Genomic DNA, 16,377 nt, shown 5'->3' on the forward strand with positions numbered 1-16,377 from the left:
ACATCACTCTCGATGTCTATGTATTTCCATGGGTGGCCTTCATTAATTGGCTTTTGAAATGTCAACCAGTTCCTCCACAGTGGAGTTGCCATCTGCGTCATACCAGCCAACCCCTTGGAGATGTACAAGATATACTACACTGCACGACATTTATAAGCAAGCCTCTTCAAATAGAATCACCGAGTTAACAGGCATTCTGTTTATAGCACACTGCACTCTGTAGTTCTCCAAATGTATTTTGATAGCATACACAGCAACTGACTCAACGAAATAAAAGGATATGTGAATTTTTTCCAATGTTAATATTTAGTATATTAGTTTAGTTTTATTAATCTTTTAATTTCTCAAATTTAAGAAAGAGATGATGGAAAATTGTATTCATAATGATGAAAACAATGTTTTAATTCAATCTTAAATAATAACATGTTTCTACTGAAGTACAAGTACATGCTGAGTTTTTAACATATAGAAGAGTAAGTGTGAAAATAAAGCCAGTAATGATAAACAATACTTCTGCAGAACAATGCATCTCACCTATATCCGTGCAATGATGTATTCAATGCACCCTACCTCCAAAACAATAATGTTAACGATGATGCCATAACAATTTATGCATGTCTCATCATACAAGTACTTAAACTGGTAAGTCAACAAATATAAAAATTCACCAGTTGAATGAATATTGACACTGAATACAGCATCCACTGTTGCAGATATTAACATACAAGTGTGACAGAGAATCCAATCATTGACATTGCCAGTCCAGTACTGCAAGTATAACTTGAAAAACAAATTACTCCTTCAGGGGTCTTAAATTTAAGTGGCCAAAATAACCTCAGAGAGTTCAACACAACTCTGTTCTTTACGTAGTTTTTATTCCTTTTGACTGTTTAGTATTCAAACCATCTCTGACACTCGAGAAACTCAACGTGAGAAAATTTGGTAATTAAAATAAACTTTCTTGCATCCTTACAAGATAGCAAATTTGTAAAGTAAATTATGTTTCTCTGAGAATATTTACCAATCACGTTATGTTAGGAATATTATACTGCTACCTTGCAAATCCCACCCTACTAGAAGAAAAAAATCATCTTATTGTTATTTTTAAATAGACAATGGGCAGTAGCTCTTGCCTTTACCTCTCCTTGAAATGACCAGGTGTTGGCAGTTTTTAGCTGAGCGAGACATTAACACGGATACTCACATGGCAGGGTGGTTGGGAGGGTTTGTAGGTAATGCGATTGGGCAAGTATTCTCGGAGAAACAATATACTTGAAAAAATTTGCTTTCTCTTTTTTGAATAAGTTTCCCAATCACATCACATTAGGAGAATAAGCAATAGGAGGAGGGGATGCTGAGCATACGGCTTCTACCTCGGATATCCTTCTGGAGATGAGTGGCTGGATTCCCCATATGAAAGATAGCCTGTTCTTCTAATGACCTAAGCAAAATCTTTTGATCTGGAACTTGTGTACACACACACACACACACATGGCTGAGAAGATGAAATTGAGATCTTCTCACCTACCAAAATTTTTAATGGCAAATCTAGTGAAGCTAATGGGCTTTGTTTATTTGTCTAGAAGCCAAATCTCTGAGGTAAAAACTCAAGAAAGTTGACTCTGCATGCATCAAAAAATTGCATTCAAAAGCAAGGCTAACAGAAATAGATCTAATCTTGTGAGCTGTAATCCTCATGAGGCAACTCTGAACTTGAGAGATTTCAGTATGCAGAGCATATAGCCCACTTCAACCACGAAGCAAGGGCTTGAGGGGCAATGCCTTGTTTTCTGGCCTTGACCGGGAGGAAGTGATATTTGCGCATGTCATTACTTGTCTGTCTGTCTTGAGTAGTGTTTGAAGGCAATACATGAGGCTACTCTGATCTGGTGAGATGTCAGAGTAAGAAATAAAGGGTGTGAAGCATGATATCCTGTGTTCTGTCTCATACAGATTACTTGAAACTTCTGAGCAGTAAGCCACATAAGCAGATACATTGTTCGTGCCACAACTTATCTCTATATATCTCAAGTAGTGCTTGAGGGAGCAGACAGGATCTTGCATAGCTGCCTCTCTAGACTTGTCTTTGGAAAAGAGAGGACAAATGACGACTCTTTGGTTACCTAACAATCTGAACTGAACAGAAGATAGTTCGGGTCCACTGGAATGATATGTAGCTCACTCATACTATGAAAACTAAAGCTATCAAGAAGCATGTCTTGTATGATAGGCACTTTAGCGAAGCATGAGCAAGAAGTTCAAATTTGCTTGAGTGTAGCCAAGTTAGAACCCAAGAAAAATTCCATTTTAGAAATAATGTTATGGATTTGGCTGCTAGAGATCAAAATGTCTAACAGATCTGAGAGATCTTTATCATGCCCAATGACACATCTGCCATGATGTCAGAATGTATCTGAGATCACTGATCCCTGAGGGTGTAAACATAATCTTGCATGGCTGCTGTTCTCTACCTAGCTATGGAATAAAGCGAGCAGGGACACTGGTTGAATACCAACAGAGTGTAATCTGTTCCAGGCTATGAATCCCAATGGTATCTTGAGAACCACCTAACCCTCCGATCTGAACTGTAGAGAATTCCACTGAACACAAAGCTAAAGCTATCAGTAAAAACATGGTCTGCATGATAGTGACTTTAGCAATGTAAAGGCTAGAATTTCAAAGGGGGTCAAATCTAGCCATGTTAAAAAAAAAACCCGATTGGATCACTTTGGAGACAAATAAGTGATATTGGTCAAGGAGACCAATATCTGATAGGACTCTATCCAACATAAACATGTTGCCATGATGCCAGAATTAGTCCAATATCATAGGGCAGTAGCTTTTGGTAACAATTGTGGTCCAACTGTTTCTCTTCCAAGAACATAGCCAGAGAAAGTCAGCCAGTTGAGGAATAGAGGCACACAGGTGGGCGATATAAATGGTTACTCTTGAGAGTCTCTCCACAAATGAAGGTTTGATTTGTGTGACTCACAAGGCTGTATGGGTAAAAGCTGAGCATGTAGAAAAAAGGGGGTGGTTGACTCAGCTTGGCCAGAATCTTCTCGGGTGTATTATCATTGGAATAAATAGATTGGCGATACAGGGCTTGTGCCCTCAAAGAAGGGTGGGCTATTGGAGTCATCTTGCTATTCTTACCAAATGATTGTAGCACCGCAGGAGTAGCGACACAGGCCCACAACCCCTCCCACATAAATGACAGTGCATCTCACGGCCAAAGCTGCTGTGTCTTGAACTCAGGGGATGAAGGTGGGTAGCTGTTTATTCCATCTTGTCGTCAAGTGGTCGATCATCAGATGCCCTTGAAGAGTGTGATGACCAGACAACCAACTGATGGAGGGGACATTATGTGTGAAGGACAAGACCCCATTTGGACTGATTCTCGGTGAAACCAATGATGCAGGCAGAAAGTGTCTGAATTGTATGCTGACATGGAGATTATTGCACCCCCATAGAAAAATGCCAAATCAGAACACCGGACAACTGGTCTGGTACCTCCCTGTTGTCAGATCAAAAGAGGACCATTTCACACCAAGGATCGATCTTTATAGAAATGAAAGGCATTGATGACAGCCTTCCTTTCTGGGATATTGATACAAAGAGGCCATTCCTAAGGTGTCGCCAATGGTAGTGAAGGTCAACAACATGGGTATTCCCACTATGTGCACTGGCGGCTGTACTTTTGTTATTTCTGTCTGAGGTTATTAAGCGGGATTCCAATGGTCAGCCAGCATTGCCCAACTGACATGGGAATGGTTGAATTTTGGGTCTGATCCTGACTGCTTGAATAAGAGGACCTAAAACAGTGCACCAATGTGCTGGCAAGGCCAAGTGTGTCCGCTGCCATATAATAGCCAAGGAGTTACAAGAACTCTCCCAATGAAATCCAAGTCTTGATCGAAACATACTTGACGAGTTCAATGATTCTGGGAGCACAAAAACATGGGGACATGCCAGTTTCCAATTGGTTAAGAAGTCTATGCCTAAATGGACAAAATTATGGGAAGTACACAGGTCTGAATTTCCTAGTTCATGAAAAGGCCTGGATAATCTGGAAGAAGGGATCCGCCTTGGAGTAGGGTAGAACTTACCATGTATTTCTTTCAGATGCTGCCCAGGTACGCTGCTGTCAATGTAGATGACAACACCCTGAACGGGGTCCCTCGTGTGAGTGAAAGCCCAAGTTGCTAATGAGGGCCAAAGAGAAGAATGGTGAATTTATAACAGTGGCAGTAAACATTGAAACTAGCAACAGATGGGGTGGATAGGGAAGTCGTAGTATACATCTGTCAGATCGAGACTAACGGCAAACTCACCCTGTCTAAAAGGAAGGCGGAATGATATTGCCTTCCCCGTCTTGAATAAGGTAAGGAGACTCCAGTCAATGATGAGCATCCACCTGCTGTTTGCATGCCAAAAGCAAGTCATAAGTAACTCACTGGGGAATGTGTCCTTAGCACAAGCTCCCACACCTTTTATGAGTGTATCCTCTGTTATGAAAATGTATCCATCTCCCGATCTGATGGTGTATTGTGTGGAGGGGTGAGGGGAATGTCGATGAACGAAACCCAAAGCCCCTCCAACTGACCTGGATCAGCCCTGCCCCCTTCTGATGGAACAGGGTGGTCCAGTGAGCTCAAATCGGTTTCATACAGCCACTGTACTGTTGCATGATTGAGGTCAATGTGGGTGCACATGTGACTATCAATGACTCACACCCTTACTGTGAACCGGATTATCATCTGGCTAGGCAAGACAGGAGCTCTCCACTGAGTATAAGCCGTGAGTACTCTAATATCCGGCATCAACACTAATGACAGCACTGCAGTCCTTTCCTGCACTGTCAGCCTTTCCATCACTAACGGCATCTCCAGCCTTTCCCATACTGTCGGCATCACTGACCTACCAGCATGCACCTCTGCCGGCCACTCCAAAGCCATGTCTGAACAGGCCGACTTCTCATCAAAATCGCCGTTAAATAATGATAAATTGCAGACTGCCCAGCTAGACAGATGGATCTATCACTAAGATCTCCATAAACATTGTGTCGCTGGCTCTTTCTGGCCAAATGGCTGGGATGGCTGGACTGCTGGTAATGTTGGGGCAACTGCCGGTGTCGGCTGGAAGGTTGGTATCGGTGCGGCAGTATTATTATTATAATTATTTGGGTCCAGCTTATCAATTATAAATCCCATGCACCCCAACTTACCTGCCTGAAGGCCATGCTCATACATATGTGGAGGCTTGTTCAGATTGAAGAGTGCAGCTTCAACTGCTGTGCTGATTGACACATCTTACCCAGTGATGGATGGTCCCATCCTTTATCCTCCCTGTCCCCTGATGTATCGGTATGAGTTGGTTCTGTGTGACGAACTTTAGATTGGGGGAGGGGATTCCAGTGACCCTCACTAAGGCTTACCACTGAGGCCATTTGGGGGTAGAGGCTAAGGATGTCAGAGGTATCCTGCCGTGACCATGACATCTCTCTTTCCCCTTTGCTGCTTTCTGAAGTACAGCTAATAGTATAAATCATATAGGGTTGAAATTACTATGTCACTAAAACACCGCCTTAACGAAAAGACCTGTAAACGAGTTGCATCATAAATGTATGTCCTATATTAAACTTAATCACATTGCATAGTTAATAGAGAATGGACAATGTGTACATACTACAAACCGAGCCAGAGTCATTGTAGGCCACCATGCTCTGATACAAGAAACACATTTAAGTAGAAACTAGTAATATGTTGAAATTACTAGGTGGCTGAAATAAAACACTTTCATAAACACACATTATAGACACTGCGTAATAGAAATCATGCATACATAACATAAACAAAACAGACATAACATAAACAAAACAGGAGTCATGGTAAACTTCCATGCTCTGAAGTGGTCTATAGAACGTTTAATTGATATATGCTAAAATGACACAAGACATAAACTAAAGCAGAAACCAGTAATATGTGAAATTACTAGCTCGCTAAAAACACTTGTAACATAGATGAAGTCTCATATCAGAAACCTATGGCCCTGTTTACAACTTATGATGCATGCTTGGTTAAAAATAATTCCATCAAAACAGCATGAAATACAGATAAATCAGACACAATTATGAAGCAGCACTTCAGAATTCATTTTAAGAGCTCAGTAGCAGATGGAGTAAGTGAACCAAGTCAAATGTACGCTAACCCATAATGACCTTGTGTAAGGTCAACGAAAGCATGGTGGAATGGTGGTCCTACAAGACAAAATCCCAACAAGTGACAAATCTCTCAAAATATTGGCAGAAACTGTAAAATAAAGCATACAACCTGCAGTAGATTGATAACTCCGTACCATAAGCAAAATGAACATTGGATGGGTCCATAGGAACACATAAACAGGCTGGATTGTCGGAGGCTATTGCACTATGTGTGTATCAGGACACAGCAAAGCTAAAAACTGGCGACACCTGATGGTATCAAGGGGAGGTAATGGATAAGAGTTACTGTCCTATAAAAATAGACAATAAGACGATTTTTGTCTTTTAGTAGGGTTGGATTCGTGAGGTAGCAGGCTAATATTCCTAACGTAATGTGACTGGGGAACATATCTGAAGGGAGAAATGTAAGTGCAGTAAAACTTTTCAATATGAAAGTGGGTGGGGTTAACATTTGCTTGGTCAGAACAATCTAGTATAATATAAAAGATCTGGAAATAAATAAGACCGTCTGAAAATCAGGATACCTACAGCATCCGGACAAAGGTACAAGTGACAATTTACAATGCACTCTTCGAAAGTTCATTCTTGACACAAAACTCCTCAAAACTTGGATGGCTTATCTTCTATAAAAAAAACCACCAAGATATTGCCACCATGTTTGTAACCCTATAATTTGTTATCTTTATACAGAGTTCTATAAACCAATTTGTTCTGAATTAAACATTACTCTGTGTATTGTGTTCCATCATACTTCTAGTGCAACCAAACTGAATATACAAGTACAGTCAAGTCCAACTACAAACTGCACAGACCAAGAACTGATGTCACATAGTGCACCAGCAGATCTGGGTCTAAGCAGTTAGGAGTAACCAGTAGAACAAACAATACAGACCCAGATCTGCTGGTGCTTTAAAGGATGACAGATCAGGGTCTATGCTGTTTACAATGGATCCAGAGTTATACGCAAGTCCTTATGGTACTCCATATACAGTGACAAGTTTTGAATCATTACACATGTGGAAAAAGGGAACGTACCTTTCTTACAAAGACGCAGACATCAACATAAAATTTTAGATTAAGGTTAAAGAAGTGTGCCTTATAAAGATTCATGTTTCTTTCATGCTCAACTGCCTTTCTTTGTTTTTCCAGAGTGACTTTCTTGTTTTTCATCACCAAAGCATTTGCTTTAGCCGTCTCTTCTGACAATACATTTGCATTCTTCGTATTGGGTTCTGGACCTAATTTATCTACTTCAGTTTTTGAATGAGGTGAACTTTTTGCTTTTCTTGTTTTCTTCTTTTGTAATTTTGTATCATGTTCTCTATTATTGACCGAGTCAACATCTTCATTAATGTTGCTTATTTCTCTGCCAATCTGCTCAAGTTCAGCTGCCCATTTGTCTTCTCGAGTTCCACCAATACTGTCCTCCTGTTCATCCCTAAAATCCTTATATTCCATAGGTAGAAATTTTGAGTAAGGATCCAAAGTCTCTGCTAACTGGTCATTAATGGAAAAATGATATTCTATTATATCGCCTGACTTAGATGGCACCAATTGTCCCTGAAAACTGCTGATGGTGTAGTCCTTTTCAATGAGATCAATTTTTCTGTGGAAATTTGTGCCAACCTGCAAAATCCCACTGGGATGGACAATATTTCCATCTGAGCTGGACAATTGGACAAGACGTGCTTGAAGAACTGAATAAAAAAACATGGAGCTATAACAACAAATCTTAAAGCATTTCTAACAAATCATGATGAAACTCAATTTATAAGAATATTTTTGACAGGAAAGATTACCATGCAAAGTGCTGTACTGTAGTAAATCACCAAATTCAATATAATTTCATGTTGCAAACATGCTGCACTTGCTAATTAAAAAAAAATTAAATACTAAAATATTCTACTCTAAAACCCTTTCACCCAATGAGTATTAAACAGCCTAATATTTTGCCCTATTAAACCTGATGTCTATATCTAAACATTATGTTCTAGCAATTCAGTGCCTAAAGAGATCAATTATTATTGTACAGTGCTGCTTTACAAAAAAATCAACTGGAGTAATATTTTGTCAGATTTCTACATAAAATCATACACCTTGAACCAAGAAGACGAAAGACCGGGAGCCCTTGAATGGAACAAAGCTCTACTGGCCAAATGAATTTCTAGGATTCCAAAATAGGACTTTCTTTTTAACTGCAGATTGTTGAAGCCATTTCCGATACTGTTAAGCAAGGACAAGATTTTCAAGATGGCCACTGTAAGATTGGTACCATTTTCAAGTAGACCAACCAGATAAGTCATTTGGTGAAAACCATGTCAATATAATCATTCACTCAGCTTGGGGCTAAAATATGTTTTATGAGGTGAAAGCCATCTGGAAGATACTGGTATATACATTATTGTGTCTAAATTTTCCCCCTTCCAAAATGAAACATAAGGATTTGAAACAACTACATGTGCACACACACCAACAAATTCTTTACATAAAAAGAACAAGTCAATTATACAACCAGCATAGAGCCCTGGGATATCTTCATGCTAACCAGGGACAAGGCCCTGATTCATCACGTACAAACTGTTCATAGCCTCGCACTTAAATTATGTGTTTACTTGGCATTACAAGGGGGAGTTAATTTGCACAGTCAGCATAGATTCCTGGATCTGTCTTGACCCCACCCCTAGACACTGCCCCTGGAGTCATAGCTTTGAAACCATTTGGATAGCCATCCAACAAGCTGTGGTGGCTCAGCTGTTGTACTCATATGCAGGTGGTTTGATTTCCACCTATCTGAGCAGGCTGGATTGTAAACAGGTTTCTTTCAGAATTAAGTATTTCTTTCTTAAACAAGAATTCCAGGACCAAATTTTGTTATACTAGGCCCAAGAAAAAGCAATGTAGCTCATGGAACTGTGGGGCATGCATTGTTTACACTTTATGTTGCCAGTGTATACAACTCATTGAATTTTTTTCATGCAGCAAAAAGCTCTTTTGCTCATTGATCTAGCTGAGATTAATTTAGATCAACAAGTCCTTAGTTATACAGATGTTGGGAGCTTTATAGCTAGGGTCAAATGCATATACATTTTCAGCCAAGTTGCCACATCCCTGTGATTTTTCACTTACTTCTAGCTTTCTGATTTTTCATTGATTCTGAATAAATAAAAATAATACAGTACCCTGCAAGCAATTTTCTACTGTTTCAAATGATTTAAGGTGAAACATACTTGAAACATCCTATCTGAAATTAGAATTTTCAGTTACCATAAGTACATAAGCTGATGGTAATGCACTTGCAATTAGTTGACATAAGGTGTCTGCAGCTACCATCAGTCTAATGCCTTTCAACAAACACAACACACTATTCATTGTTTAACACCGGCCTTACGCATATATACAGTGCTAATGGCAATCTTGTTTTAAAATGTGCTTCCATCACCAAGCACCTGTCAAGCCTTATTACAAGCCTCAATGGCCCAGATAACAATGAATGCCATCTTTAAGCGCATTGTAGGCTACACATAACATAGCAGCCAGTATAGCTGCAAGAGGAAGAACCCGGGAAAATCCTGGTAAGAACCACCAATCCATGTGAAGCTACTGGCAAGCTTTCTGACATACCCACACTGGCTGAACCAAGACTAGAATCCATGCATATGGAGGTGAGACAGCAGTGAACGGCGAAGGCAAGCACGGTAGACCACTCCCTGCCACCCAGGGTCCACCAGTATTTATTATATTTGACTTCATATGAAAGCACTTTGCAAGGTAACCACCAAAATTCAAGTAATTTTCATGACTGTAATAACTCTGCAGGTTGAAAATCATTTAAGAGTAAAATTCCAGAATGTTCCAGGAGGTGATTGTTCAAATTCATTGGAAGATTAATCAATGTATCCAACCTGGATGATTTTAGTTTCACTTTACTGTAAACCTGTACAAAAATGTGCTATATCAAACCACTTTTTTCATTTCTAGATTATGATTAAACTTGCACAAAAGACTGCATTTTCTAACCTCTAGAAGCTCTTAAACTCCAAACAAAAAATAACTCTGCATAAAAATGACACTGAAAATCTCAATTCATGTATACCTTGCACAAGTTGCCTTTGCACATCTTCCTTGCTGACTGGTAGGGATTTCGTCCTCCACTTATAATTTCCAACTTTGATACAACTAGATCCACTGCTGCCCACATAGATTTTGGCCTCTGCAATTTCTGTAGAATATGAGTGGCACAGACTACATCCTGCAATGGAAAGGTTCAATCTTAAACATCAGTTTACTTGCTTAATCAACTTTTTTGTTACTCCCACACTTTTAATGGGGAACCATAGTAGCTCTGTTGGTAAGCACATGACTCAAAGGGTCATGGGTTTAATTTATTGTCCATGCCTGCTTGGGGAAAGCTACCATGTTTCCTTGGAAAATGTATTTGAAACCCATTTCCTCATCATGATGTAGCCAGCAATGTTAAAAGTGCTGTTAAAACCAAAATCTTACACTTTAGAAGAAAATACTAGGACTATATATGTGCTCCTGATTATCTGTACAATAGTCACATAATGAATACACTGTTCCATATCAAAGCTTGAAAACTTAGGATACAAATGTGGATGGGGACCAGTGTCTTCACTAAGGTCTTTTGCAATAGTGGTCCTAATATGACATCATTTCAACCTGTGACACTTCAGAACCTGCCATATGCACTAGTACTGATTACATATGCATGTTTACTTCCTAACCTCTAAAATTTAATCTATTAAATAAACACATTATAGCCTAATTCAAAGCTCTGTCAATCAAATGATATATTACCTCTCTTTGGCATGTAATTATGATAATCCTGGACAATTACCCACTCGTTATCTTTCATGCCTGCCATGGCCCAACTGCTGGTGAGTGACCAAGGTGCTATATATTTATATTTATTTCAGTCATTTCCATTACCAACACCAAAAATGTATACAAAATACTTTGTAGTTAAGCAAATTCTGAAAGATGGAAACATCACGTTCGAAAAATGTAAAATTCCACACCAACCAGCTAGCCCGCTGATGGTATGGCTACAATTGTTACTGACTGGTGTACAGGCCACTTGCACACTTTGAAGATACAGAGTCCTCGACTGTTCACTCATCAAACTTGGTCCCCAACCTATTTCTTCATTTTGGCAGTCATTTTAGGAGTTGGATTGGCACCAGTCTTTCTGTGAAAAACCCATGCTGATGTGACCATTGATTCTGGAGAAGTATCCATGACAGTATTTTCAAGTTGGCCACTGTGGCATACATATTCAATGTGGTCATTGTGGCAGCCATATTAGATACCAGATAAGCACCATTTTCATTTAGGACCAACTAATCAAAGAAAATCTTCTGGCTAAAACCCTACAACATTACATTTTGTTCAAGAAAAATAGCAAAAGCAAAAGTTTCAGAATGGCCATATTAGATATCAGAATGGCCATATTAGATATCAGACTGGTCACATTTTCATTTAGAACCAAAAAGACATCATAATAAACTCTTAATTGAAAACTCTATTTTGATATGACTCTCTACTCATGAGGAGTAGCAATAAGAAGATTGGATAATCATCCATTTTTATTCAGGACCCACAGGACATTACATAAAGTCTTTAACAAGATTTTAAAGATGGCCATTGGCAGCCATACTGGCCATCACATCAGCACCATTATAAGAAAATCTCAGGTTAATATGACATTCCATTCAGGAGGAGCAACATTAACAATATTGTTAACATACTGGACACCAGGACTGCCCCATTTTCATTTACGACAAACTAGATATAATAACAAATCTTTTAGTGAACATCCCATGTTGATGTGACCATCCTTTCAGGAGGAGAAGCAGACATGCCAACTCTAATTAGACTTTTTCAGCAAAGCAGTCAATAATTTTTCTTAAGATAAACCAATTATCAACAAAGTACAACACAATATTATGTAGTGTTATGTATTGCTAATGTTGATTTGGAAAATATGCATTTAAACATTTCACAAGTGGGATGAATATGTATGTAAAGTTTCATGGCAATCTTCAAAGTTGTTTAGAAGTGGTGATAACAATCTATGATAATGGACAGACAGACAATGTACACAAGACCATCCAATAACCTTTGCTTTATAGTTAGCAGTGCTAAAATGTACATCTCTCCCTTAGTCCTAAAATGTAAGACATATCACATGTTATTTATGTTTTAGTGCTACACCTTACTGCCCAAATAATGGCCTTGTATCGCGTGTTCTGATGTCGGTTGACATTGGAATGAGTCATCAATTTTTCAGGAATATCTCACACACTTGGCAGCCTGTATCAACACTTTTTCACAAATGCGTAATTAATTTAATTACTGTTCTGTCTTTATCCTGGAGAAATCAAAATCTGACGCCAGCAAATGGACATATTTTCATGTTCTGCTGATATAAATTAAAATTTGCTGAAATGTGACAGTAGCTGATGTATTCCAAAGTATGTTCAAGTAGGTTCATGCAGGGATATGCTTCTTGAACAAAACAAAATGTTGCTTACTGTCCCAATAGGCACTATAGACACAATATATTTTTTATTCATTTCATTAAAGAATAATACTTAAACTTAATGGGATTTTGGCATTCCCCAATTTCCAACCAACCGAAATGTAAGCCGATGAAACTTAAAAACAGGTCCATTTGCTTGTGTGAAACTTTTAATTTATTAGGAAAATGATATCAGATTAAGTCAAGTCTGACTAGTACATTATAACTTTCTTTTGTAGAAAAGTGCTGATACATGCTGCCAAGTGTGAGAGATATTCCTGAAAATTCTATTTTGTTGTGATGTCAGTCGACATCTAAAAACATACTACACAGTGTCATCATTTAGGCAGTAAGACCATGACGGCAAAAACATAAATATCACGGTAGAGGTGTTACATTGTAAGACTAATTTCTCCCTCAACAATTTGCACTCAGACAACTTGCAAACCTTCTTACACCATGGGTCTGACATGGATCCAATTTTTTGCCAATAAAATCCGAAAAATACTTTTAATAAGAAATCATAATAAAAAAATTCATTTCTTTGCTAAAGAAATTCTTGGTACACTGTAAATAACAATTTTCTAAAAAAAATTATGAAAATAGCTGTAACGCATACCGGTGACAGCACTTTAACAAATAATAACAAGTTAAATTAGTTTTATTCAGTGAAATTCAAAATTGAAGTTTCATCTTTTTATTCTGTTTCAGTGTAATTATTATTAATGCGATATATCCTCTTGTATTTAAATCTAAAAGGTGTTAAGCTACCGCCACTGTTGTCAGCACGTAATTATAATTGTTAATAATGCTTTGATCTCGACAATTTACTAAATTATTAATTAACCAAAGTGTCATCCTGAGTTTATGATTTTCATTTTCACATTTGGCTCTAACCTTAACCTGCGTTTTACGCTCAACTTTTTTTTTATCGACACCGAGATGAAATTTCGATGGTGCAACTGTTGTGTTGCGATACACAGATTTTTTTCGAATTCTAAGAAAAACTAATATGCCATCAATCTTATATCAATATATTCGCTTACGTTTCAAATTTTTCAATCCTTTTATGCCAAATCTTTCTTTCAAACTCAAAGAAATGCGAAATAAATGCGACATTTCTCAATAACTGAATAACCGCATGTCTCCGATGTCACCTTGACCGACGATTTTCAGACTGGTGCACTGTTTAATGAGAGCAAAGTCAAACCTTGAGTTCCATTCGAAGCTTCGAAGTACATGAACGTTCGCAGAAAAAAAACATAAACTTATATATTAATCGGCACTATTCGTAAGGACTACTGGTTTTATCTCATGTCAAATATATTAACACAGTAAATGGTTATCCCCCCCCAAAAAAAATAAATAAATAAATAAATAAATAAACCCCCAAAAAAACAACAACAACAGAAATGCTGTCACGTAACTGAAGCTTGTTCAGACTTTTTGTCTTTGAAAAGTACAGAGGCTATTTAAGGACATTTGGCCTACCATTAAACCGTAGCAATCAAAATTAAAAGTACGTTCTGTAAAAGCAAGTTAACGGAGGGTGATTCCTGATTATTAACCTTGCTGAATTGTGTGTAATTTCTGTAAAAGAAAAAGTGTGGGGGTCAAACGAACATTGCAAACACCCCTGAGTTAAATTAATAGTGCAAAAACCATAGGGTCACCACTGAAAAAACAAAAACAGTGGGTCACATTAACTCGCAGATAACAATGCTAATTATCCTTTTGTTGTTGTTGAGTTTAATTATAGTGGCGTGCGCACAATTGTGCATGTGCCACTTTTTTTCTGACTGACTGCATCGCAGCCTGCTAGTTGTTCCTGGGGAAGGGAATGGTGCCGTCTCCCCCAGGCTTTTATCGGTTCAAGGAACCCTGATAGTTTGGCCTCAATCTGTGGGTCCATAAAGGTCCCTTACAGTTGAATGGTTGGCTGTCATTAGTGGGAAGGAGAGCTCTGGAACGGTCCTGCTTGCTTTACATCGCTGGTTTCTTGTTGCATTTGCCTAGTGTTTCTTGCGTTTTTTTTTTGTTTTTTTTTCTTTCTTCAAAATGTTCTTAAAAATGGGGTGGGGGTGTTCTATGCTGTTTATAGAGGTTGTTAGCAGAAATCATGCATGAAGAGAGATTTTCAAGGTTATTATGGTATTACTAGTCGAGGTGTTTATGGTGTGCTTCCTACGTTATGTTATTTATAAGTTTTTAGATATTGCCTCTTTAAGTTATTTATTTATTAATGGTTTTAGAGACTGAATGTTATTTATACTTTATTTAGCAAGAGAGCGGAGTCCTAGCCGATTACACGGTTCGTTAAGGACATCTAGGACCTGAGTCCTAGCTGATTACTCGGTTCGTTAAGGACATCTAGGACATCCGATTTTGCGGTTTCCTTAGTTTAATAGGTGCTTCGTAAGTGAATTATTTATTAATATTTTTATAAAATTGAATGATATGTTATGGGTTTTTATGTGGGGGCTTCTAAATTTATTTAGCTATTTACTGGGGTTTTTGGGGGTTTTGTGGGGATAGTAATTATATTTTGTCCCTAAGTCCTGCTGAGTCTATGAGTTTCTTTATATTTTTATATGCTGATTGTTTATTTTTTATTAGAGTCCATAAGTAACTCTGGGTATGTGTGTGGTGATCCAATCTCTTTTAGATTTTTGATAAATATTTTCCTAACGGGTTGATATTTTGGGCATATATTGAATACGTGATGTAGATCTTCGGTGGTGTGGCAGTTGAAGCAGTAATGGTTGCTGTTTTGGTCATATAAACCTTCCAAAACTGCTTGCAAATTTAGCTTTTTCCAGTTATTATCCTGTTCATGGTTTTCTGTTCTAAATAGGTACCCTTAGGTAGCCGTATGTTCCTATCTACGGGGGGTGGGGGGAGGAGGGGGGTCATGGTGTTTTTTAACCTTTTATGGTAGAGTTTCCTAGAGTGTGTATTGCGATTTTGGATCGATTTGATAACGCTTAGGGAATCGCTTATAATGACTGAAACCATTCATGGCAAAAGTTTTAAATTTGAGACACATACGTGCACCCATATTGATTGGTATACACATGTGAAATTCCATTTAACAGTATGTTGTTTTTTTTGTTATTTTTTAACATTTTTGTTTCACTAGAGATATGTACACTTATATTGACTGATATATAAAAATAAGAAAAATGTATGTGGTTAGATATAGGTCAGTACGGGAGCTTAACAGATTATTACAAAGTAGGGAGAACAGCCACTGGACCTATTACGCTGAGAATGTTGCTTTTCGTGCGCCGGCGCCAAAAGTGGGTCCAGTTCCGAAACCATGCTGAAAAGGGACCATGTGGCATACATTTTTTGAAGACTACGTCTACGTACGCCTGACGCACAGCACAGTGAGATACCTAAACAGTATTATTCAGGAATATTCATTTATCGCACCCGAAAGCAGGAGCGCCCTTAGCAAGGCACGAAAAGTGGGATCACACCGGGCCCTCAAGCTAAGGGGCCCGACAATTTGGGATTTTGTTTAAAACAGATGACAATTAAAGCAGATTATTTAAAAATAAATTTAATTTTGACTACAAATCTGTTTTTTTCTATGAGTATTTCATAGAAT

General features: G+C 38.2%; 1 protein-coding gene across 1 annotated transcript in view; it reads right to left on the bottom strand.

Moving 5' to 3' along the window:
- LOC149781878 (DNA-directed RNA polymerase, mitochondrial-like) overlaps positions 1 to 13,936 on the bottom strand; it is a 113,021-nt gene extending 99,085 nt beyond the window's left edge. The window contains exons 1-3 of the mRNA XM_089936072.1: positions 13,811 to 13,936; positions 10,317 to 10,472; positions 7,259 to 7,920 (exon numbers count right to left, since the gene is read on the bottom strand). Coding sequence (XP_089792198.1) covers positions 7,259 to 7,920; positions 10,317 to 10,472; positions 13,811 to 13,883 — 891 coding nt within the window. The 5' untranslated portion in view covers positions 13,884 to 13,936. The remainder of the gene's footprint in view (positions 1 to 7,258; positions 7,921 to 10,316; positions 10,473 to 13,810) is intronic.
- Positions 13,937 to 16,377: the final 2,441 nt, after the last annotated feature.

This window comes from Sinohyriopsis cumingii, chromosome 15 (genome assembly GCF_028554795.1).
Source record: "Sinohyriopsis cumingii isolate HCF-2022 chromosome 15, ASM2855479v2, whole genome shotgun sequence".
NCBI classification, from domain to species: Eukaryota; Metazoa; Mollusca; class Bivalvia; order Unionida; family Unionidae; genus Sinohyriopsis; species Sinohyriopsis cumingii.